The sequence below is a fragment of the Rhodofomes roseus genome, assembly GCF_022264815.1.
Source record: "Rhodofomes roseus strain CIRM-BRFM 1785 chromosome Unknown C8Q71scaffold_12, whole genome shotgun sequence".
Taxonomy (NCBI): Eukaryota; Fungi; Basidiomycota; class Agaricomycetes; order Polyporales; family Fomitopsidaceae; genus Rhodofomes; species Rhodofomes roseus.
Window position 1 is genome coordinate 1 of NW_025952968.1, and position 22,180 is coordinate 22,180.

General features: G+C 56.4%; 5 protein-coding genes across 5 annotated transcripts; 2 read left to right on the forward strand and 3 right to left on the reverse strand.

The window, feature by feature from the left end:
* Window positions 1–93: 93 nt before the first annotated feature.
* On the reverse strand, window positions 94–1,181 carry C8Q71DRAFT_709775 (casein kinase I delta; the record flags this gene model as incomplete). Its single annotated transcript, XM_047920703.1, has 3 exons — window positions 94–696; window positions 752–1,041; window positions 1,094–1,181. The coding sequence occupies 3 exons, from the start codon at window positions 1,179–1,181 to the stop codon at window positions 94–96; spliced, it is 981 nt and encodes a 326-aa protein (XP_047777905.1).
* A 5,481-nt stretch (window positions 1,182–6,662) lies between these two features.
* C8Q71DRAFT_869082 (uncharacterized protein) lies at window positions 6,663–7,176 on the reverse strand (the record flags this gene model as incomplete). Its single annotated transcript, XM_047928312.1, has 3 exons — window positions 6,663–6,746; window positions 6,801–6,925; window positions 7,008–7,176. The coding sequence occupies 3 exons, from the start codon at window positions 7,174–7,176 to the stop codon at window positions 6,663–6,665; spliced, it is 378 nt and encodes a 125-aa protein (XP_047777906.1).
* A 1,014-nt stretch (window positions 7,177–8,190) lies between these two features.
* C8Q71DRAFT_709339 (uncharacterized protein) lies at window positions 8,191–10,338 on the forward strand (the record flags this gene model as incomplete). Its single annotated transcript, XM_047920675.1, has 2 exons — window positions 8,191–8,641; window positions 8,687–10,338. The coding sequence occupies 2 exons, from the start codon at window positions 8,191–8,193 to the stop codon at window positions 10,336–10,338; spliced, it is 2,103 nt and encodes a 700-aa protein (XP_047777907.1).
* A 957-nt stretch (window positions 10,339–11,295) lies between these two features.
* Window positions 11,296–14,439, forward strand: C8Q71DRAFT_858393 (uncharacterized protein; the record flags this gene model as incomplete). The annotated part of the gene is made up of 11 exons (XM_047927513.1): window positions 11,296–11,519; window positions 11,573–11,724; window positions 11,774–11,887; window positions 11,948–12,080; window positions 12,130–12,403; window positions 12,441–12,535; window positions 12,599–12,818; window positions 12,871–13,005; window positions 13,092–13,340; window positions 14,095–14,267; window positions 14,319–14,439. 11 exons carry the CDS (start codon window positions 11,296–11,298, stop codon window positions 14,437–14,439), a joined length of 1,890 nt encoding a protein of 629 aa, XP_047777908.1.
* A 2,606-nt stretch (window positions 14,440–17,045) lies between these two features.
* On the reverse strand, window positions 17,046–18,845 carry C8Q71DRAFT_869085 (uncharacterized protein; the record flags this gene model as incomplete). The annotated part of the gene is made up of 4 exons (XM_047928313.1): window positions 17,046–17,134; window positions 17,179–17,855; window positions 17,929–18,127; window positions 18,677–18,845. 4 exons carry the CDS (start codon window positions 18,843–18,845, stop codon window positions 17,046–17,048), a joined length of 1,134 nt encoding a protein of 377 aa, XP_047777909.1.
* Between the last annotated feature and the right edge of the window lie 3,335 nt (window positions 18,846–22,180).

Genomic DNA, 22,180 nt, shown 5'->3' on the forward strand with positions numbered 1-22,180 from the left:
TCAGAACACCTTTCCTCACAGTGTGAGACACCCTCAGCAGCCCTCTGCTAGAAGGTTTGATTGAGTGTGTGATCGTAATCTGGCAATTATTTGTCAATTTCTAGTCTTGTGTACAATAATGGCGAGGCAGACGTACACTCTATGGCCCAGCTCTGCAGGAGACATCTCCCAGTCATACTTGGAGCTCCGATGAAAGCCATTCCTGATCAGGCCAAGTTCAAACATGTTCCGGATGTAGTCGTAGTCAGGTGTCTCGTCGAAGGCGAGCCGGGCGGCGTAATCCACAACCGTGGTGAGTTCAGACGGAAGGTCCTTGTATAGACGTGGGACCTTTGCCTTAGCCTTAGCCAGCCGCGCATTGGCCCCAGGCTTACTAGACGCTGTGTGCTCTGACCAGGGAAGTGAACCACGAAGGAAATACATGAGGATGTAGGACAATGAGATGAGGTCATCGCGTCGTGTTTGAGTTACACCCCGGTGAGCATTGATTGAGGCGTAGCAGGCTGTCCCCAGCATATCGAAACCATCGTGGTATCGAAGGTGCTTGCCTGTGATGAGGTCGGCAAACCGTTGAGCCATGCCAAAGTCAATGAGATGCACCGAGTGTTTGTGGTCCAGAGAGCCTATGAGGAGGTTCTGTGGCTTCAGATCACGGTGGACATAGCCACACGCATGGAGAGTCTGTAGCCTGTCAAGCTGGATTATTGTGAATGAGATACGCGCTGCACGCATACTTACGAACAAAACTTACAACCTCGCACCCTATGAGCAGTGTTGTCTTGTAAGTAAATCTTCTCCCGCACGAGTTGAAGAGGGCTTCCAGCGACAGCCCCAGCATGTCCATGGCAAGGACGTTGAGATTTCCCTCTTGTCCAAACCATTGTATCATCGGAAACCCCTTCATTTGAGAGCCACCATTTCGACGTTGCAACTCCTCATACACCTCCTTCTCATTATGTAGCTGCTCAAGGAAGCTGCGATGCTCCAGCTTCATTGCAACCTGGCCTCCAGTGTCCAGGTCAACAGCAGCGTATACGAGACCTTGTATCCATCAGCCTAAGGTCACAGGCAATTCAAAGTTACACATACTCACCGAAAGCGCCCCGTCCGATTAGCCTTCCCAGTTGGAAACGCCCCCCAATAGGACCCACGTCATATGAAGGCGTGCGTTGTTCGTCCATACCAATGTGTCAATCTCAGATCCGCAGGGATTAAGCGTAAAGGTCGCTACAGTTACCACAGGCGCTTACCAATGAAGAGTTCGCTTGTAATGATGCACAACGCGAGACTGAGACTACAATCAGCACAACATGGATCTTCAGCAAGAGATATGAACTACTTACATGCACCTTGAGATGCAGCGTTCACGGTTGAAGCCAAGTCAGAGCTGATAGATGGCGATTGCCTTCGGAAGCTCAGAAGTTTCAACCTGAACCACATCATGTGACACTGAGACGTTGCCGGATAGGGCCATATTAGCATATACACAAATGTTCGCTTGTTTGAGACCTTACTGAGCATCAGGAGGCCCTGAAGGTTATGACGAAATGCCATGGGAAGACTCGACACAATGAGATGAGATGAGACCAGACAAGGACGACAAGGACAAGACGAGGGGACAAGCAATGATATGAGGTGAGTGGTAGAATACAAGTACACGGCGATGGTATGGTTACAGTAGGCCACTACTCGTCCGACGGCATGTGCTCCATATGAGACGTGAACGAGAGGCGGTCGCGCTTGACGAGGTACTTGGAAACCTGTGTGGCTTCCATGAGGGTCGGGCCCAGGCGGTTCCGACGAGGTGTGTCTGTCTCTGCGCTTGAGGAGAAGGCGCGCTCACTGGGTACAGACGTCGCCTGGACAGGCAAATAGTCCATAGCGATGCGGAACAACACTGGGAAGGTTGTCTGGACGGTCTTGTTCTGCGCGGGCTTCAGCTTGTGGTACAATGGTAACATGTAGCTCAATCACCTACCCTCCAGTATCCAAGCACGTCGCTGTGCTCAGGTTCCACTCCATGAGCCATCCATACGTTGTATTCCTCATCAACAGTTGTCGGCGACCCAGTGGACTTCGCCAACGGCTGGATGGTCTTCCTTGCTGCCCTTGCCAACGTATCCGAAAGCTCCTGCATGCTTCTCAGACCTTGAGGAGTGGAACTTTGGCCTGTACCCGCTGGGTGAGATGATGGCCCCGACGGGACGTACAGCTGATACTTCGCAGCGTAAAGTCTCATCTGAGGGTACTTTGATCAGGCATGAATCTCGGTAGGGTTAATGAAACATGCCTTCCGCTTGATCAAGGCCTCCGCCCTCTCGTCAAATCCTTCGCCCCAGTATTCCTTGATGTGCTCAAAACGATACTTGGGGTGTACAACTATGATGTAAACGTGATGGAGATGAGCAGTGAGTCGAGAAGAACATCGACTTTACTTACACATACACAGGACGTAGCTGTCGGTCTTGTCCATGATGTTATAGTACTTCGTGGCCTTGGCTAGACCGGCACGTATTGCTTCATGGAAGCTAGCTAGATCTGGCATCCCCAGGGCCGTCTCCCACTCGGTCTGAAACCTCTCAATTGCTGGGATGACGTCGGCCAGTAGAGGGATGTTGTGGGCGGACAGAGCCAAATGTGCTCTGTATGGAATCTGCAAGATATGCGAGCAAGTAGACATTGCATAAGTATCTAGTGTCGTGAAGTATACAACAGTTGTTCGTAAGGTACCTTGAGCAGGGCAGTCACACTCGATACATAACTAGCCTGTTCAAGCGTGAACATCGGGTACAAAGCGTAGTACTCGTCGCTCTGATTGCGGAACAGAAGGTACGCCTGTGATAGAGAATCAGTGAGGCATGATGTAAGAAGACGGAAAGGACTTACAGGTCTCATCTCGAGAAAGCGTATGAGCATCTCGTAGGTACTGCCCCATCTCGTGCGAACATCCAGTATCAGCTGCACCTCTCGGAGGTGAGGAAGGAACCGCCCGTTTGCATTCCCAGTGCGAATGGTCTCGTCCCAAGCATCTCTGCGAAGAGGGGAGGAGCGGATGGAGCGAACAATGTTCCTGATGCCTGGGATGACATGCGCGTCAAGGTCGAGCATAGGTGGATCGCCAGGGGCAGGAGGACCGCCCCCGGGCGCAGGCGGAGGACCGCCAGGCGCAGGCGGAGGGCCAGGGTTGCCCTCGTCGCCGCCCGCATTGTTGTCTCCATCCTCGACATCATCGCCATCCCTGCCATCGTCGGGAGCCAGAGCACCGATGTTTTTGATGAAGGCCTGGCTGCATGTGTTGATGGTATGGTCCAGGCAGTGCACGTTGGAGTTCACGTCGTCAAAGGTGGTATCGGGGGCCTTGAGCACCAGTTCGTTGCCGAACTGCGTCAGCATAGTGCCGTTGTTCGCCGCGCTGTCCATGGTGAACTTTCCAACCTGCAGGGAGAAGAATTAGAACCGTTGAGTTCTATGTAACAGAATGACTCACTTTCTTCATGATGCCAACTCGATCAATAACGCGGGTCAGAACCGTCGCCAAGTTCGTCCCCTGATGACGACCGTAGACTCTGGCAAACCCAATGACAGCCGATTGCATCACAATGTCCGAAGTGATCCAATGAGCCGTAACCGCCATGTACGACCTACGAGCCTTGGTATCCCATACATCGCTGGTAAACGAGATCTCCCCCGCAGCGTCCTAGTACACACTTTAGTTGCTGTTGTGTATGTAGTAGGAAAGGGACGTACGGCCAATTCCACCTTCAGGCTCTCCAGCTGCTTCTTGAAGTTGGCCATGACGAGGGTCGTCACCTTCGTACGATGAGGGATGTCGTCATCCGTCATATCCGGCCTGCAGAGCAAGAGAAGTCTTCGAAACTCAGGGTTCTCGACGATGTTGATGGGCTGCATTTATCAGCCATTAACTTGGGATGTAAACGAATCACCAAACCTCACCTGGTCGTGCGCGACAATGAAGTCAACTAGATATCGCTCAAACAACTCTTGACTGAAGATGATACGTGGTCCCTTGGCGGTGGCTTGTTCGAGAGCAGCTCGCATGTCCTTATAGCTCCCCAGCTGATTGGGGATATCTTTCTCCTCGACGTGCTTCACGTACTCCTCACGGTGATAGTTGTCGACATGCCTGCGAAGGTTTTCTGAGCCAGTGAGACCTCCGTAGTAATAGCTGCGGCCATCCCAAGGGAGGTTATCGGCCTTGGCCTTGGCCTGCGCCTTCCTGTGTCATTCTGATGAACATATCATACGCATAAACAAGGCAATCAGACTCACTCGCACAGCGAGCAGACGGCCATCATTATCTTCTTAGCTTCTTCCCAGTCATCCTTCTCCGTCCACCCAGGAACTGGGACATCCACGTAGTCGAAGAACGGAAGAAGGTCAGCAGGGGCCGTCTTCTCCGACACATTCGTGGAGGGCGGGACTTCATTTAGAGCTAGGAGATCCGACCTATAACGCATGATGACCCCATCGTGAGCGTCAGCCTTCCGCAGGCGTGATTTGCCCCTCCTGGCTACGGGGGCCTGGACAGTAGGCACGGGCTGCTCTTCGTCGCTGTGAACGTGGATGTCAAAGGTTTCGCCTGCATGGTCGTCCGCGGCTGCAGGAGGCTGAGGGAGGTCAGGCGGTGGGGCGGCGGGGACCTTGCGTGTCTTCACAGTTCCCTTGCGTTTAGCCGGCATGGTTTAGCAGGAGGATGAGGGAAACAGCGTACCTGTACCCGCCTATGTTATATAGTGTTGCACCGACGCCCGCTGCCTCCTTGTCAAGCTCATCCCAGAAATCATGTTGACGGAACGGAGCAGCGTGTCCCTCAGTACGTGTACAAGAAAGCTGGAGCCTGCAGACCAAGGGTTCGGTCAATGGGGAAGCCGAGGGGAGCTATGGGGCTGGACGCACCTGAGCGGAGTAAAGATGCGCCGTTCTATGTACACGGAGAGTGAAGCATCATGTGGAAGAAAAGAATCATTCTCAATACGTGTACATCGAGCTGGGGTCTGCAGGTTCTGTCAATGGGGAAGCTGAGCGGAGCTATGGGGCTGGACGCACCTGAGCGCAGCAAAGATGCGCCGTTCCATGGGCAGGTTCTGTCAACGGCGAAGCAGCCAGCTTCCGTTGGACTATCCACACCTGGTGACATGTGTTCCACCCTTACAGAACCTCGCCATGCCGGAAAATGGTGTGTTTTTGTGGGAATGGAAAGAGGGAGGCAATGTAGCCGTGTAGCCGTAGGATAGAAGGCCTTCTCAGCCGTCCGACCACCGCACCACCGGTCGCCTGGGACAAATATTCCTTTCCCTGGGCATTAGCGGAGACATAGACTGGGAAAAGATGGTGTTGAGACTCGTACGCATGATGTCGGCACACAGATGGTGAGGTCAGCTGGGGGAGGTTCCGGTGGTGGTGGGGCTGCCATACTCCAGCTACTCCAGCAGTGGTTCCATGGAAAGGTAGGCGGACTAGGGATGTAGGCGGACTAGAGAGGTAGGCAGACTGGGGGAGGTGTTCGCCGGCTGGCGTCGAGGAGCATGAGCGACCGTATGGAGTCACGTGAGTGCGCAGACCGCTGCGCGGGCGCTCAAACAAGCGCCAGCAGCGGAAGAAGGTCGTTGGGCAGGACTCTCCTCGAGATCGAAGGCGGTCAACCCACGAAGCTGCCCGAAGTGTTCATTTGACCAGAGCTGGGAGCTGGATGGCAAGCAGCTTCGGGATGAGGTCGAAATTGACCAAAACAATCTGAATTCCAGTTGCCAGTGAGATCTCAGAAAGTCAGTACGTAGAGCCCATCTAAACATACCATTGACATGTTGACCATCTGTCATAGACACCCTCTTCAGCAACTGCCAACGTCAAGCATCTCTTCTTCCAGCCTTGCGATCATGAACTCCTTATCGCCATTCACATTCACCCCAAGGTTCATGACGTGCTATTCTTCCGGGAGGCATCAGATGCGCAGTTCGACGAGACTGGTAAACGGAAGCGGAAGACGGCGACTAGGATGAGCTTGAGGTCGAACACAATCGGAGGCAGGTGGTGAACAAGGAATCCCGCTCATTGTCGGAGAAGAGAGGCGGCGGCAGCATCGGTAGGTCACGATCCCTGCGACACCCAGCGTATGACGCTGACGCAAAGAGCAGACCAGGGATACACTGGAACTGGATATTCCCTTCCGCAAGCTCTCGGTCGAAGGTGTGCCCTTCCGTACGGATGTGAGGCTGCAGCCGACAACGGAGTCTGGGTCCGCTTCGTGGTCGAGTAGCGCAACAGTTCCCCAGGAGCGCCACACTATCGATGAGCATGCAAGCAATGGACTTCGAGTGTAAATCGGCAGGGTCGTGGCCCCTCTTATTCAACATGAAGCCAGTGGGTCGCCGCTCAAACTGCACATGAACGAGTATAACTCGTGCGCGAGCCTCACGTGGTGGTCGTCGGGTGCCGGACGCTCGAGTAAGTAGAGGGGGACGGTCTCGTGTGTGGTATCGCAGACGTATGAGTGAGCGAAAGCACGGACAGGTTGGTGAGCGAACATCCCATGAGACAATACATGGCGTAGCAAGCATGGGGGATCGGTGGTGGTGTACAGCATACAGTAGTGGAAATCAACGTCGAAGAACCCGCTCCCTGTCCAACAGCAGACACTACGGTCATGCTGCGTTGACCGCGTACTTCCTCAGCGGGAAGTGGATGTTCTTGTCCCGTTGCTTGAGGGTCTTTTGCTTCTTCTGGTGCTGCGACAGGACCACGTCAGTACAAACTAATAGCACTTATGCCATAGCACGCACAGGAGTGAGTATCCGCTGGATCGCCCGCGTCTTCTTGGGGCGGAGGTCAAGAGGTTTACACTTCATGTCCTCGTAGAACTCGCGGAGGTCTCGTGACCCGAGCAATCGACTTGCGGACAGTGTTGCTGCACATTCAGGTCAATACATGTGGTCGGCGAAGGAAAGCAGTCGTCACTCACTTCTTGGTCACCTTTGCCGCTTAGCCACCAGCAGGCCTCTGAACCTGGAGGTTCGGGAGCTCATTCTTGAGCTCGGTGAGCTGCTTTGACAAGTCGTTCTTCGACCGATGGGTGTGCGAACACGTAGATGGCTGAGTGAGTGAATGGGTGACGGACGGACGGGCAGATGGGTAGGCGGAAGAGAGGCCAGTGAGCATGTTGGCGGTCGAGTGGGCGATTTGATGTGTGGCTGAGCGAACACGCGGACAGGTAGGTGAGCGAACGGGACGGGTAGGCACGCGCACAGACAGGCGGACACACGCACGATGGAGTACACAGGCGAGCAACAAGTGAAAGGGAAGGCGGGTGTGAAAACAAGAGGACGAGTATCGGAAGGATCCAGACCTAGGAGGTAGGTGAACCGGCGACGTTGAGGCGTGTAGATGGTCGTCGATATCCACTGGAAGGCCGAGTAGCTCGATTGCTCTCCAGGAGCACCAAGCTACCGTCGAGCGTGCAAGCGATGGGCTCAAGCCAATCGCGCACAGCTCGTCTTGAGGGCAACAGCAAGAGAAAGCGAGGTTGTATAGGAAGGAGGCGACCAGGAGTGGATGGGAGGCGAGAGTACGGGGACCGAGTAACGTGGATCCCACGTGATCTGTTCACTCTCGCACGCACAGTGGCTGCCTCTAAGTTCTAACTCTAAGTTACCTTCTTGCCTTCGCCTCCGCCTCCACCTTCACCTCGCCAACTCCGCTCACAGCTCTCAACGCTAGGCAACAACTCAAGACACAGACGCGCAGGGACGGCTTGAGCCCTCCTCTGCGCTCTGTTCTGGCCTTGGTGCGGTTTATCTGCACGGGGCTGAAGACCGGTACCACTCGACACCAGCGGACGCGAGCTCCTGCACAAGACCGAAGCATCAAGACCTTTGTAGGCAATACGGTCCTGTTCTCCTTTGTTCTCGGTGTGTATGACACTGTGCATTGCCCTTACGCACAGTAATCTAATAGCTTCCCTAGCTGGCCTGCGTTGCGAGCCGGTAGCCTTGCTTCATCTCATAGCTACTAACCGCCGTGCGTCACCCATTTCCGCTTTGTCAAACTTTATTTATGGCCGTCATACAGGTCACCATGGCGGACGCAAACATTGCTATAGGATCGTCGCAGTGGTCCAAATTCACTGTCAAGCCCACGCCCCACCTTCGTATGTGATACTGAGCCATGTGTTGCATGTATGGTCATACTGACATCGAGACAGACACTCGACCACTCACGGCGTTTGATGCTGTCGTCGCTGCGGATGCAGATGACCATGTCAACATCATCACGAGTCCGACAGAGTCCTGGATCCCCGAGTTCCCAATCATTACCAATAGGGAGATAACGACGTATGCGGACGGTCTGTGGGGCCCTCAGGAGTACACCCGCTGGCCTCAGATTTTCAGCGAATCCATCTTCCATCATGCCTGTATCCCACTCAAGGGAAGCCCGGATGCACCCGCTGACTCCGTATATGACGGGTTTGGATCTTTCTTCTTCACCGACACCGCCCTCAATTTCGATGATATATACGACTGCGAGACCCCCGGGTTTGGTCGAATGGATACAAAAGTCCTTACGGAATTGAAGGCGCAGGCAGAACTTGCAATCTGCAAGTTGCGAGCTGCAGAGGCCGCAGTGAGTGCGCGCGACGCGGCGCCAGATAATAACCCTAATATTGGGCGAGATCCTCACACCCACAATCGTCATGTCTATCCTCCACCGCTCTTCTCTTCTCTTGGCAACAACTTGAAAATTCTGCTCCGCAACGCTGTAGATCGCCTCCAGTACTTACCATGCACCCGGGCCCACGTCCTAGTTACCGGCCGAATGGCCCATCGGCTCATCCTTGAGATATACGGCCTCAGTATCTATCGTACCGTGGTTGTACATCGTCTGGCCAACCCAACTCCGAACGCGATTGGTCGCGCCCTGCGCGTACGCGGTGCCTTTGTCCGCAATGCTGCCAGTGCCCAGCTTCTATTCCGCCTCGGCATCCCCTTTTGGTTTCTCCAGCGATTCCGGCTCGACATCAATATCCATAGGGTTGTTCGTCCCAAGTCATGGACGGATGATCTGAACTCGATGCCGGTAGGAATGAAGGTACCGAAGAGCTGGTATGACGCAGACGGTACACAGCAAGACCCGGCGAGGTGGGTGCATCCGTCGCTCCTGTACGTCTGCACCACACTTTGTTCGTCAACTTTGCCACGGCTCGAGGATGTCATTGTCTCCGAAGCACCGGCTACCAAGCGGCACAAGGGGCCATTGGGCCCCCCCTCGCAGGAGAAGTCTCAATGCGCCAGCGGCTCGAAGCAGAAGAAGGTGCGCCGAGGTGGCAAACATCGAGCCACACATCCGAGGCCCTTCCATGCAGCGTTTGCCTACGAGTCGCCGCCGAGCGATATCTTGGCGGACACGCCGAACTGGCAACGCGCTCTCCGACAAGTCTCGCCGCTCCCCAACCCACCTCCCAAGGCAGCGGTCTACTACTTCCCCCCGCCCTTCATCTTCACGTCCGCAGGTGACAAGCTGGGACGCTACATCCACAACTACGCTCGGATACGCATGTTCTGTCGACAGCGCCTCCTCGAGCCTCACTTCGAGGGCCGACCCCTCAAAATCTCGGAGTGGAAGCACGCTCTCTACGGCGACTACAGGGTTGATGACTCCACTGCCACACCTTCGAGCGAAGCAGCGATTGACCAGAATGCACGCATGCGGCATGAGCACAAGCAAGCTGTTCGCAGGCTGTTCGCGACGAGCGCAGGGTTAGCGTCCTACTCTGAAGACATGTGGCCGAGGTTCCGACGTGACCGCATCACTTTCTCTCAGGCTGCTTCGGACCGAGCATTGGCTCGGGAGGTCATCTGGGAGGTGAACGAGATGAACTGGCGCTGTGAGCTGCGAGCCCTCAATGCGCTCATCGTTGGTGCGGAACGCAGCGAATGGGTGCGCTGGGAGCAAGAGCAGGCGGTCTGTGGGGTTTGGCAAGAGGCATTGGCGGTGACCGGGCACTCCGCGTTGTTCTGCAGTGGCCAGTCCAAGTTCTGCTGGACCCCCGTCATCGAGGATGGCTGGCAGCAGCGTGGGCGGAATCTCACTGCGTTCATCCGCATCATGAGTCGCTGGCCGAACTTCCCCTCTACATTGCGTGACCGTCTCTTCACGCTCACAAAACACGACCAGCCAGAGGAGTTCGATCGATTGGAGAGCATCGCGGTGGACTTCTACGTTTCAACATTTGTATCTCAGTATCACCGTCTTCCCTGTGTGCCTCTTCGCCGTCTCGTGAATCCACCGTCTGTGTTGTCGGCCTCTGAAGGCATGAGCGCATAGTCTGGGCTCACGGAAACCGTCTGTTCTGTGTTGGATCGCACGTCTTGCTTAACATGTACTGTACTATCGTTGCTTGATCATACGCACATGTTGGACTGCAGATCGCAAAATGCGTGAATGACAGATTGTGGGTGTGCACGTTCAAGTTGCATCTGTCATGCCACCTATACATTGGTCCCTGGTTTATCTCATAAGAATATCGTATGTATAAGTCCTACCCTTGTCCGCATAGCTCATACCCATTGGTGCTTAGCAGCTTGCGAAGTACGAAGCCTCGCGTACCGAGAAGTCGGACGGCTTCGAGCTCATTAATTCCGCCAAACCCAGCATGTGAGTGTGATATTCTCTCTTACGCAGTCCACAGTATCTGACGTCCCGCATCTCCCATTGCGCGTTCCCCAATTGCACATCCCCTTCCCTCGGACTTCCCGAGCCACCGCGTAGCGACTCGGATCACGTGAGTCATGCGCAGAGCTCTGCGCGGGCGCTTTCTACGCTGGCGCTTACAACGCTGGCACTCGACAGCATACCCGCATACTCCTCAGCATACTCCTCATGCACCACATCACTCTAGAAACCTCGGAGGCCTCCGCGCTCTTACATCTTCTTCACTCTTCTACACCCCCAGAACTTGCGTCGCTCAGGACGTTGCTTGAATGTACACTCTTACCTCTCGAACAACGCGGCACCGGAACTCGCGAGCGCACAGGTCAGCCCCAACCCGGCTGTTCGCCTGAGGTTTCAGAGGTTTCAGAGGGTCGGCCTTCGAAGCGTTCAAGGACGGAACAGAGCAACAGTCGGCCGGAGGGAGGGAGTAGGGATGAGGAGGAAGCAGCAGAAGCACTCATGAGACTCAGAGGCGGCGCGGGTGAGAAGTGCAAAAGGAACGGTGTTAAGTACAAGCAGAAGACCACAGCTTCTCTGTCTTTCCGTCCGAGCAGTCGGCAGTTCATAGCTATGCTCGCACAGGTGCCAGCGGACAAGCAGCTCGAACAATGGGTGGAGGCTGTAGAGTCCTCCGACTTGTTCCAGGGTGGGCTGACGGCGGATAAAGACTGGGAATTGGGGAGAGACGGGCTGAAGAGGGAGGTGGGCCGCTGCAAGCAGTTCTCTCGGACTGGAGTTGCCTTGGACTTCGCAACTCTGATCGGGGTCATCAAGCTGGTCTTAAGATATCGACGGTGCGACTTCTTCACCTTGTTCTCGAGCCTCATTGACGTTCCACTGCGCACAGGATAGAAAGCAAAACCGAGGGCGGAACGAAGTCCGTGAGGCAGCTTCACAAAGACGACCTCGCCAAGCTGTGCCCCCACGACAAGCCTGCATTGCGGACCTTACAAGACTGGATCCGACTCGGTATTCGGTGTGGCGTGTTGGCTGCAGGAGGTGGGCTATCCTTCTTGGTGTTTGATTGGGACGTGCTGATTCCCTCTAGGTACTGTGGACTGTCTAGTCCTGGTGTCGGCGTACAATTTGAAGAGTGAACTCAACCGTTTGAATGAAGCTGCAATAGCCGAGGTAGCAAATTGGCTTCGCGCTCCGCAGCCAGGTACGTGTCTGGAATCCTGCATATAGTTCACAGAAATTCTTCACGACGCATTGTTTGCAGGAACTGTCATGGGCGACCTCGTTATCAACCGGATCATACCTGTGGTAGAGCAACTTCACAAGCGACTGCACGGGGCCGTTCTGTTCAAAGATATCCCGGGTAACGATGAGCTTCTCAAGCCGTGTCTCGATAAGTAAGTGTCAACACTAGCTCGTCTAAGGAAGAAACTGACAATGTACCAGTACGTTCGACTTGTGCAATCGGGACGCGACCTATTGGGCGGGTTGTCTGGCACCCCTCATGGCCGACAGCAACGCAACGGTTCCTGCGGCAACACCTGTGAAGGATGCAGCGCCGGCGCAAGCGTGGACCATAACAATGTCGTTCTCTGCAGCAGCAACGCCCAAGCCTAGCGACCTCCGCGATGCCTGGACTGGCGAAGCCTGGACTGAGCTTGAACGTAGCAGAGCGGCAAGGGCTCAATGGACTGTGGAGCCTGCTTCATTAGAGGAAACCGTGAGTCACTCCCCCTTCTGATCCATCGCAATTGTAGGGTTCTGAGGTAATCGACCAGCTCGACTCTCACTTTCATTCAGGAAGACGTAGGGACCCACACTCCTACGTTGGTATTGACGCGGCAACGGTAACGTAGGTCTTGAGGCAGCAGTGCATGTGTCCTAGCCTGTATGGCGTTCTGACTACTCTTCTCAGATCGTCTGGTGGCAGACTTCTGCTGCAATACGATGACGGCTCCCTTCTATGTTTCGTGGACACTGCTCTACCACAAGATTTCCGACAAGATCTGTACAGCAATCTCGTGGCATGCTTTGGTGACCGTGATTCCCTTAAGCAGACCGACTCAAGGGCTGCTGGGGACTCCAATCAATTTCCAGCAATCCACTTCTCGTGGTACAACCGCAATGCCACCAAGGTAAGCCTGTGTACCAGGCACAACCAGACACTTCATTGACGCAGTACTACAGGGAAGCGATGCACCGTGCGATGTGCATCCTCTACAACTGGAGAGGGAAGGACGAAAGACAAACCACAGGCAGTTTATCCCATATCCATCCGCAGATATGGAGCGATACGGGGACGTATTTCAGACCATGGAGAAGGTTTTCAAGGCCTTCTTCGAGTGGATAGAATCGGAGGCGAGTTCATTACCACTGCCTCATTCATATCTAACTGACATCCGCGTTAGCTCACTTCCTTCCTACCGGAGGAGGTAAAGGTGTTGTCGTCGTATATTCAGGATCTGCCCGGATCCCACCAACCTCTCGTCTCCCCGTTCCTCAGCCTCGTGGTGAACCTCAATGTCGCCACAAAGGCGCACCGGGACCCGAAGGATCACGCATACTGCCTTGTCGTGCCAATTGGAGAGTTTGATGAAGGCGAACTCTGCCTGTATGAGCCAGGCCTTGTACTCCGCATCAAGAACGGGGACTTCGTTGTATTCCCCTCAGCTCGAATCACTCATTTCAACCAGCATTTCCGTGGCCTTAGGGCTTCACTGGTCTTGTCGACAGATAAGGAAATGCGCAGCTGGTTGGGGGGGCTGAAGAACGGCTGGGGTTCTAATCATCATATGTTATGAGACTATCACCCTGTGTGGTAGCTAGTCTGCTGTACCGTTCCATCCTCACATCATCCCATTGCTTCTTCCCCTTGTCACAGCTATCCCACTCTATGTAACGGATTCCGGTGACTTCACGGTTGACAATTCTTCCTATAATACAAGATTGACTTCCTCACCGCCTTCTTCGCCCTCTCGTGCGACATTCGCTGTACACTCAACACCCATGGCCTCTCAGGGCCGTGTTTTGACAATTAGCAAGCCATTCTGTGTTGCGAGTTGACTACGTGACACGCGCAACAATTCTTCAAACACTGGGCGGAATTTTTGAGCACGGCGCGTGAACGTACCGGCCAATAACTTAGCGGACTGAGGGGCAGCAGGGTATGCGTCAAGGTAAGCAACTTAATCTCGCGTGTCAGCCGCAGCAACTGATGTTTCATTGTGCGGTGATGTTGCTCGGCGCACGAGCTCGAATCCCAGCGATTGAACACGTTGAAATACCAACGAACCTTTCGACCCCACTCGAGGTGAGGCTAGCATATGCCGGAGGGTAGACCTTGTCTGGTGAGTCCCGCCGCCGCCTCTGCTGCCCGCGAATGACTCATCCACCACTGACAATCATCTGTAGTACTGCGTGGCTGAAACCTGCTCCAAGGGATTACCGAGGGGCAATCTTTCGTTTGCGCCCATTCCGGCTCGCTGGTCACCCTTTGCAGACGCTATGTACCCAATCCAACTCGCGTACGGTCGGTTTGTAGATGCGCTCTCGTCTGACATCAGCCCCACGCTTCCCAATATGTGGTATGTGTCTCCGTCTTCCGGTAGCTCGTCGCGCAGCTGATGCATTGGCAGGCGGTCCCCGCTGTGTTCGTCGACCATTGCAGCCGGTGTGATCGTGTATGCACATTCGAGTCTGCCCGAGCAGTTCGGAGGTTGCATGCTCGGTGCGGGTCAGACTGTGCAACAACCATGACACTGTGAGTCAGTAGATATTCATTCGTGCTAAGCACCTCTGCTCACCTTCTCGTCCCATGCGCCGAGCAGCGCGGACCTGTCCCTGGCAATACCTGAAGTCGGACAAGAACACGGGCCATCGTGAGCGGGACAGCCGTAGCGTCCGTGTATGTTTGTGTCATGGATCGTGCGTCGGTGGCTCACCGAACTGTCAGTCCCCAGTGAGCCTGATCTGCGGGTGAAAGTATTGAACGTACCGCGCTGCGCCATCTACCGGGTACCCTCTCCTCCGTCCACCACTGACATCGTTCTGCACCCGCCCGTCACTGAGACCCACACGCCTGCGACTCGATCCAACTCGACACTCTGTTTTGCACGCAAGAGAGCTCGCAATTCGTCGGGCGTCCATCTGCCCGTCCGGTCCGTTCGCGTGAGCCTGACCTGTGCTAGCATCCGCACAGCATGCAAGAGTCTCGTGCGTACGTACCCCGAACGCAACCCGCTCCCACAATGCGACCTGTCCCCGATTGGACTCGTCACGCTAAACGTATCGTAGGCGAACAGGGCGACGGAACCGGCAGCCAGTGAGCTATGCTCCGGCTAGGCGAATTCCCAGCTTGGGACGAGTCCTAGAGGCAGACGGCGAGCGGATGCGTGTGCCGGTGTGAGCGAATGTCGAAGAACTGGCGAGACCGCAGCCGGTGTCTTGTGTTTTGGCGACCCTGACAGCGGTCCAGCGTGAGACATCTGAGCGAGGGAGACCACGAACGGCGAGCGCGCCGACGCGCCCTCGAGCTTCAACATGTGGTCACATACCTCCCGCTCGCGTTGCAACTTCAAGGCCATCGCAGCAGCAACTCACTACTCAATCGCCATGCCGCCGTCAGCTTAAGCTACGAGCTACTGCGCATGAGTGTAGCCCCAGTTGCTCTAGACGACGGTGGCTTGAAATCAACTTGGACCGTCTGTGCATCAACCGACATGAACCCGAGCCCCAGTCACTCGCTTCACATTGCAGGAGACAAGCTCGGACATTGACCTCACGAACTTGTATGTACGCCTCACTGCCAGGTCCATTTGACTGACATCCAGCACCAGTGCGCTGCATATGCACAAGACCAGTGCCGTCCGGCCCCAGCATTGGGATGCGGGTGCGTCCTGCTTTGACATGACGGCGCAAGACGTACTCACAGGCTGTCTCCCAGCCTGGAAGGAAGAATCGAGTGCCGAGCATCTCGATGGCCGTCTGCTGCTCGACTTCACGGCATCGTCCAATACCGGAAGCGCGACGACTGCATCATGCGTTTGTTCAACGCAAGAATGTCTCGCAGTCGAGACCCATCAAATTAGCACGACCATCGACGAACTTGACGGAAGACGATCGCATACCATGTGGATTCAAAGAAGATTTAACACTGGTGCGTGCATGTCTTTCTGTGGCCGGTACGTCTTCGTTTAACTCACGCGATCTCTTTCACAAGCCGGGCCGCCATCCAGCAGCACGCCGGCCAGCATGTGCGCATGTCGTCCAGCGAGCTCGAGCAGTCGACATGCCCTGGTCACCCAACAAGGGGTGGAGATGAGTGGTGAGTACCCGTTTATCCCACCAATGTTGAATGAGCACAACACTGATTGCATTGCTCTCGGAAACAGTAACCGGGTAGCCGCTGCGAGTGTCCCGTTTGGACGTCGAACATACCGGTCAGCTGTCTGCAGCGAGACCACTGGACAACGGGAGGCCTGCATAGTAAGTCGCACTGTAATGCCGCTGGGACACACTGCCGACCTCGGTGAACGTGCAGGTCATTGCGCAGCTGGGCGGTCTGCATGTCCGCGACCGGGATGAACGAGCCCACGAATGGCCGGCGGGTGCGTTGCACGGCGGAGCGAGGCGAGCGCATGCTCTCGCACGCGACGCGCACATGCCTGGTCTGAACGCACCAGGGGACGCCGCGGACGTCTCCACAGGCGTGGCCGACGATCCGGCGATGGAGGACTGGGCAGCGCGGTGGGGACATGCAGCGCGAGTGCTGCATGCGTCCCTGGACGCGTCGTCGAGCGTTTCGACGCGCTCTGATCGACGCATGTTTCCCGGTGCATTGTTGACGTGTCGTCGACTGGGCGACGCGTTTCCGTAGCACGAACATGTCTGTCCAGCACGAGTCGTGACAGTGCGAGCGTGACGAGGGCGCGACATTTGTGCACTCTCGTTCGACACTCGGTCGTCTGCGTGCATGGAGCCGGTCCATAGCTTGTGCGCCGCGTGTCTCCCCACGCACCGCCTGTATTGCGAGACGGGCGTAAGCGTGATTCCTTTCTGCAGGCGCAGACACGGGCACGGGAAGGGTGATCGTCGGGACCGGCGAGGGGCTCTTTTGGTTGAGATTCGTACTTACCTGGTCATGACGTGATGCGCCCTCCACACACTATGCATCCAGCACAAAAGGACGATGATCATTTCGTGCAATCTACATACGTGTCGAGTAGAACTATGTCCGGTGAGTGGGCGGAGCACGAGCAACAGGCTCGGGCAGCCCATCTGCATCTGCACGCGCAGGCCATCGGATGATGTGAGCAACCTGAGGGTACTATTGCGCGTCATAGTACTCCGGGGCGTGTCCAGCGTCATCGGCAAGCCTCCGAAAAAGCGGGCTCGTCCAAGGGCTCCCCGCCGATGTTGCCCATCTCAATGACAACGCCGGCACCGCCGGTCTCTGGGGTGGCAATGGTGAGCGCAGAGAAAGTGCGGCGATGGCACTGTCGATGGTCTTCGCCCTGGTGCGCCCGGCCTTGCGGTCTGCGGTCTTGTTGCTGGAGCGCGCATATGGATCTGCGAAGACGCGTGGCCATGCGCATGGTGTGCAGGAGCCCGACGCGGTGGTAGGGCGTCCAGCCATCGGGGAGGAACTCTTCAGCATGAAGACGCAGAGCATGTGGTTGGGCACGCCGGGAAGCGATACGGGCGGTGGCGGGGATGGCGACGGCAAGGGCGAAGGGATGAGCCGGCAGATGTGCGTGGCGGGCGAGTGGGGGGACGGCGACGAGGGCGCGTAGTTCTCTAGGTTGTTGAAGAGCTGGAGGACAACGGCCATCTTGCCGCGGCCGATCTCCACATGCATCTTGTCCATGAGGAAGGTGTACTCGGCCTTGCGAGCTACTTGGACGCGCGCGACATCGTTCGAGGTCATGATGAAACCACCCTTGGAGTAGCGCATGAGGTTCTCTAACATGTGGAGGTGCATCTCGATGGGCGCGTACTCATCGCGGAACTCAAAGTCGGGGTGGACGAGGCTGGTGTTGTGCTCGATGCAGTTGTGGTGACTGAGGTCCTGGAGGCAGATGCGCTTGCGGCGCTGGTCGAGGAGGTAGAAGCCGCCGTGCGTGAGGTACCACGAGAAGGGATCAGCTGCCAGTTTCTCTCGCGCCCATCGTCGTCTACTCAACATACCCTCAGCTGCAACTTCTCTCGCGCCCTTGTTCTTTTCACCCCGCGTCATGAATGCCTTACTGCGCTCTCGACCACTGCTTGTTCTCTACTGCCCCACCAACAATCGCTTCGCCCTTCACTCCGGCAGCAAGGGACCATCGAGCAAGCGCAGACCGTGCATAGTCACGGCCGTGGAAGGCGACAAGATACGCCTTGCCCCTCTGGTAACGGCGCATAACAACAGCAAGGTACTCGATCGTTATCCCCGTGCGTTTGTCGACTGAAGGGTTGAACGTGAACAAGTGGAACACGTTGTCCTGGAGCACAGTCGACTACGGCATCCACGGCCCACCACGCCCCGCCAAACCTCACTCTGCAGCGCACGTCTTCAAGCTCACATTGCGCCCCGGCCCTCATCATGGATGGACGCCAACGCCTCGTGTTGGATGCTGATTTAGCGATGGGTCCCAAGCAGATCGGCGGCATGCGTCGTTTGCATGTAGCAGTTTGTAAGTCTCGAACGTTCATTCCCTCGCTCCTTACTGATCTCCGCATAGCGGGAGGGTTGCCAAGCTCCCATTGACGTGTTGCGAAGATGTATCTTACAAACGGGCCCATTGTCCACTCATGTTTGTACAAGCTACCAGAATCCGAATGTGCTTACCTGCGCTCGCGAACGATGTGCGCGTCCCGTCGGTCGCAGACTACCAGTGGACGTGGTCGATCGTCTGCTGCGCGCAATCGACGCTCTGAAGACGCGACATCGCGCGCGGCAAGAGAGCGCAGAGTCGCCGCAGACGCGCAAAGCCGCTTTGCCTCTGCCCAATACCACCGTCCTCCTCGACGTGACCACTCGTCCAGTGCGGGCGTCGAGCGCGGCCGGAGGTCGACTCCATGCACGGCTTGAACGGGTCGAGGGGCGCGAGCGTGGAGAACGTGCTGGGCATGGGGACCTGGCGCGACTTGTCTCTTTCGATGCGCGGCTCGGTGGAGGGCATGGGCGCGAGCTTGAGAGGACGGTAGATCCCGTCGCGCTGTTGGCTGTCTTACAGCGCAAAGAGGAGGGCAGGGAATGGTTCTACACAAGGTGAGCATAGTATTATGTCGCACAGGATGATGCTCACTGACCTTGGGCCTTATTCTTTGCTCGTGTTCCAACTTCTGGTCGGCATAGTTATACGGGAAGAATGGTCCCGCGAGGTAAGCAGGAGACGGCGTCGATCGAGGGGTGCCGGTGACTGAGGCTTGGTTGCACGCACGGGCACTCGCCGACACCGAGCGTGGCAAGCACCGTCACTTCTCGCACCAGCTCGAGCTCGGGCTCGAGTGTCGGCCTCGCCTCCCCACGTCCCAGGTGCCCTTTCGCACATCATCCACGCCTTCCGACGCCCGTATAACGACGTAGAACACTCGAAATGACTTGCTTTGACCCACCACAAGTGGTCCAAAGACGTTCCGTGCGCGGGACGTTGAGCAGCACGATATTCTGTGTGGCAGCCCAGCCAAGACCGCCCACAACCGCTCTCGCTTGCGCCGCTAGCCACCGCCATCCCTCTCGCGCCTCTCGTCAACATCGGAGGATGGTATTTACTGGTACAGGTACGTCTCTTAACATGATCTGATGTGTACGCTGTCTAACTCGGCCTACATGACCTCGGCGCCCACCATCCCAGAGGCAGCCAACTCACGCCTCGCTCACGTCGCAGAACGCCGTCGGACCACGTTGCGTGCATACTGGAGACATGCGAGGAGCTATGCTGAGAGACTCGATGTAGGTTCGTGCACCAGACGTGTCGCGGCAGGACATTCCGTAGGGTATGTTCGTGCCTAGAGCCTCTCTTGTTCGTCCAGCTTTCCACCTGCCGCCCCCTAGTGCCTCCCATCAGCTCCACAAAGCCGTGCCAACAGAAACGTGTATGCCCGAAGACTTGCTTTGCATTGCGCAGGCGCTACGCAACGCGCCGAACCAGTTCATCGCCGGCCCATGGCGATCACTCGCATCCCTCCTAGCTGGCCATGTTCTAGCCAGACGAACCATGTCTGTGCAGCTGAATGCTCCTGTATTCAATTGACGCCTCAAACAAGTCCTCGACATCTCTGAGGACGATCGCCGGCAGAATGCAAGCAATGAGAGCGACTACAGCACACTAGCAGACGTGGACGCTATATTTCTACCTGCAGGCGATCCAAACCCGCAGGACGAGCCAACTCGGAAGGGTGTTGTGTTGCGTTGCAGGTGCGTGCTCATAGAGACATCAGTCGGACGGCACTGAGGCTCAAGCCGTGTAGATATGGTTCCTGGGTTACGAATTCCCCTCGACGTTCATGCTCTTCTTCAAAGACCGGATTTGCATACTATGTTCGATGTCTGATGGTATGTCACTTCAATATGCTCCGCTTGTACTTGCGATGGTACAGCTAACATTTTGTCCCAACTCAACGACTCTGGCGTTCCGGTAGCCATAGACATCTTCGTGCAAGCAACAGCGAAGGATCCCACTACGGATGCGCTGCCGCACTTCCTTGGACACACGCGTTGGCACGTCGACAAGGGAGGCGTGGTCTGGGAAGTTGATGGACGAATGGACGAAGGCACTAGATGCGGCACATGAGAAGCTGGCGTGCGCCCGCCGTGTCTTCCTTCCTCGCGGTCAAGGGGCGCATTGCGTCTGCACACCACATGATCGCGCAACGACCAGAGCGCGCCGGTGACTTCACGGGCGGCAGACGCTCCGTTGAATTCGGAGGATGGCTCGCGAGTGAGGCGCGGATCGCGCTTCCCGCCTTTGTCTTGCGCACCACTCTTTCGCACGTGCATGCAAATATCGTGCACGCAAACATGGCGTTGCCGACGAGGTCTGCGCAGGCGTGCACCAGATGGCGCGGAGAGCGATGAAATACGCGCGACAGGGAGATGTCAAGGGAAGGAGTATTGATGGAAAGAGAGGGGAAGTGCGGCAGGACGGGCAAAGCAAGGATGAGGCATGCTGGGTGTGCCTGCCGGCAACTCACATCCCGCGGCGTCATCACTCGACAATAACGACACAACGCGCCTCATCCTACGCAATGGCGAGCGTGAACGCGAGGTTCGCGACACAACTGTCATGCAACCGCATGCCAGCAGCGTCGCCGTTCGCCGCGACCGGACGTGCCTCGCTGTCGCACGGATGTCACACTAGGTACGTACTAACCACTACTGACAGCTTGTACATCCTCCCTCATTCCTCTCTCGCCCCTTGCACCCCAGTTAACACAGACCGATTCACGCTCTCGGGTAGCTCTGAAATGGGAAAGCACCGCTCGCGTGCACGCGTCGGTGACTTGCATCAGCGGTATCTCGGCGGCGACAGTGCTACGTACCAGGAAGACGGCATGGCGGCCTGCCGCGCTTCGTATGGCTTCACGCCCCCGACGCGCAACTACCAGCGGGTAGCACCCCGCTCACCAGACACTGACGGTAGCATATCGAAGGATGTGTTGAGGGGCCAGCTGGTGAGCACTCCCACATCTACATCGTTACGGTCGACTCACCATGCATGGACCTTTCCCGACGACGGTTGTCGAACGATGCACAGACAGCGGACTCGACCGACACGTTGTGCGACTTGATGACATGACCCACCTCTGACGATGACTCGCTCGACGACCCCGATCCGTCCGCACCTGATGCGCGCGCCGACGTGCAAGTCTCATCGCGCGTCGATTCTCTTCGCCAAGTCGATGCCAGACCTCAGCAAGTCTTCTACGGAGTCGGACGTCGAGTGGTAAGCACCCTCCGAGGCTCCGACGCCGTGGTCTCTTCGCCACGCACACCGGATGTCGATCCGTTGAGTCCGGACTGGCCGAAACGCCCGAAGCTACGAGAAAGGAGGCCTCAGGTAAGCTCTGCACTTCACCTCGAGAGACAAAGCTCACCTTCTGTTCGTTCGCCGCCGGCTATGCAGCACGACCCGTCCCGTCTGCCAGGCTGGATCTTGCTTGTCGAAACATGCCCAGGAACTTCCCCCGGTCTCCACATCGCACCGCACCCGTCATCCTCAGTGAACGCGTCCGGATTGACTACCCGCCTCGCTCGCCGGATGACGATCTATCCTATCCTCGCCGGTCAACACCCAATCGAGCAGATCGCAGGTGTGTGTTCCCGCATCTCGCCCACGCCACTGTGCTCACCTTGCACTGACGCGGCCCTTGTGCCGTTTCGCAGGGCATCTCTTTCGACAATCTGGCGTGCTCAGCAGAAGACGACCTGTTGTGTCTTCGCCAGTCGAGACGCGTCTCGCGTCAACGCGTACTTGGTGACGTGTGAACACGCTGTGGGTAAGTGTCCGTATCT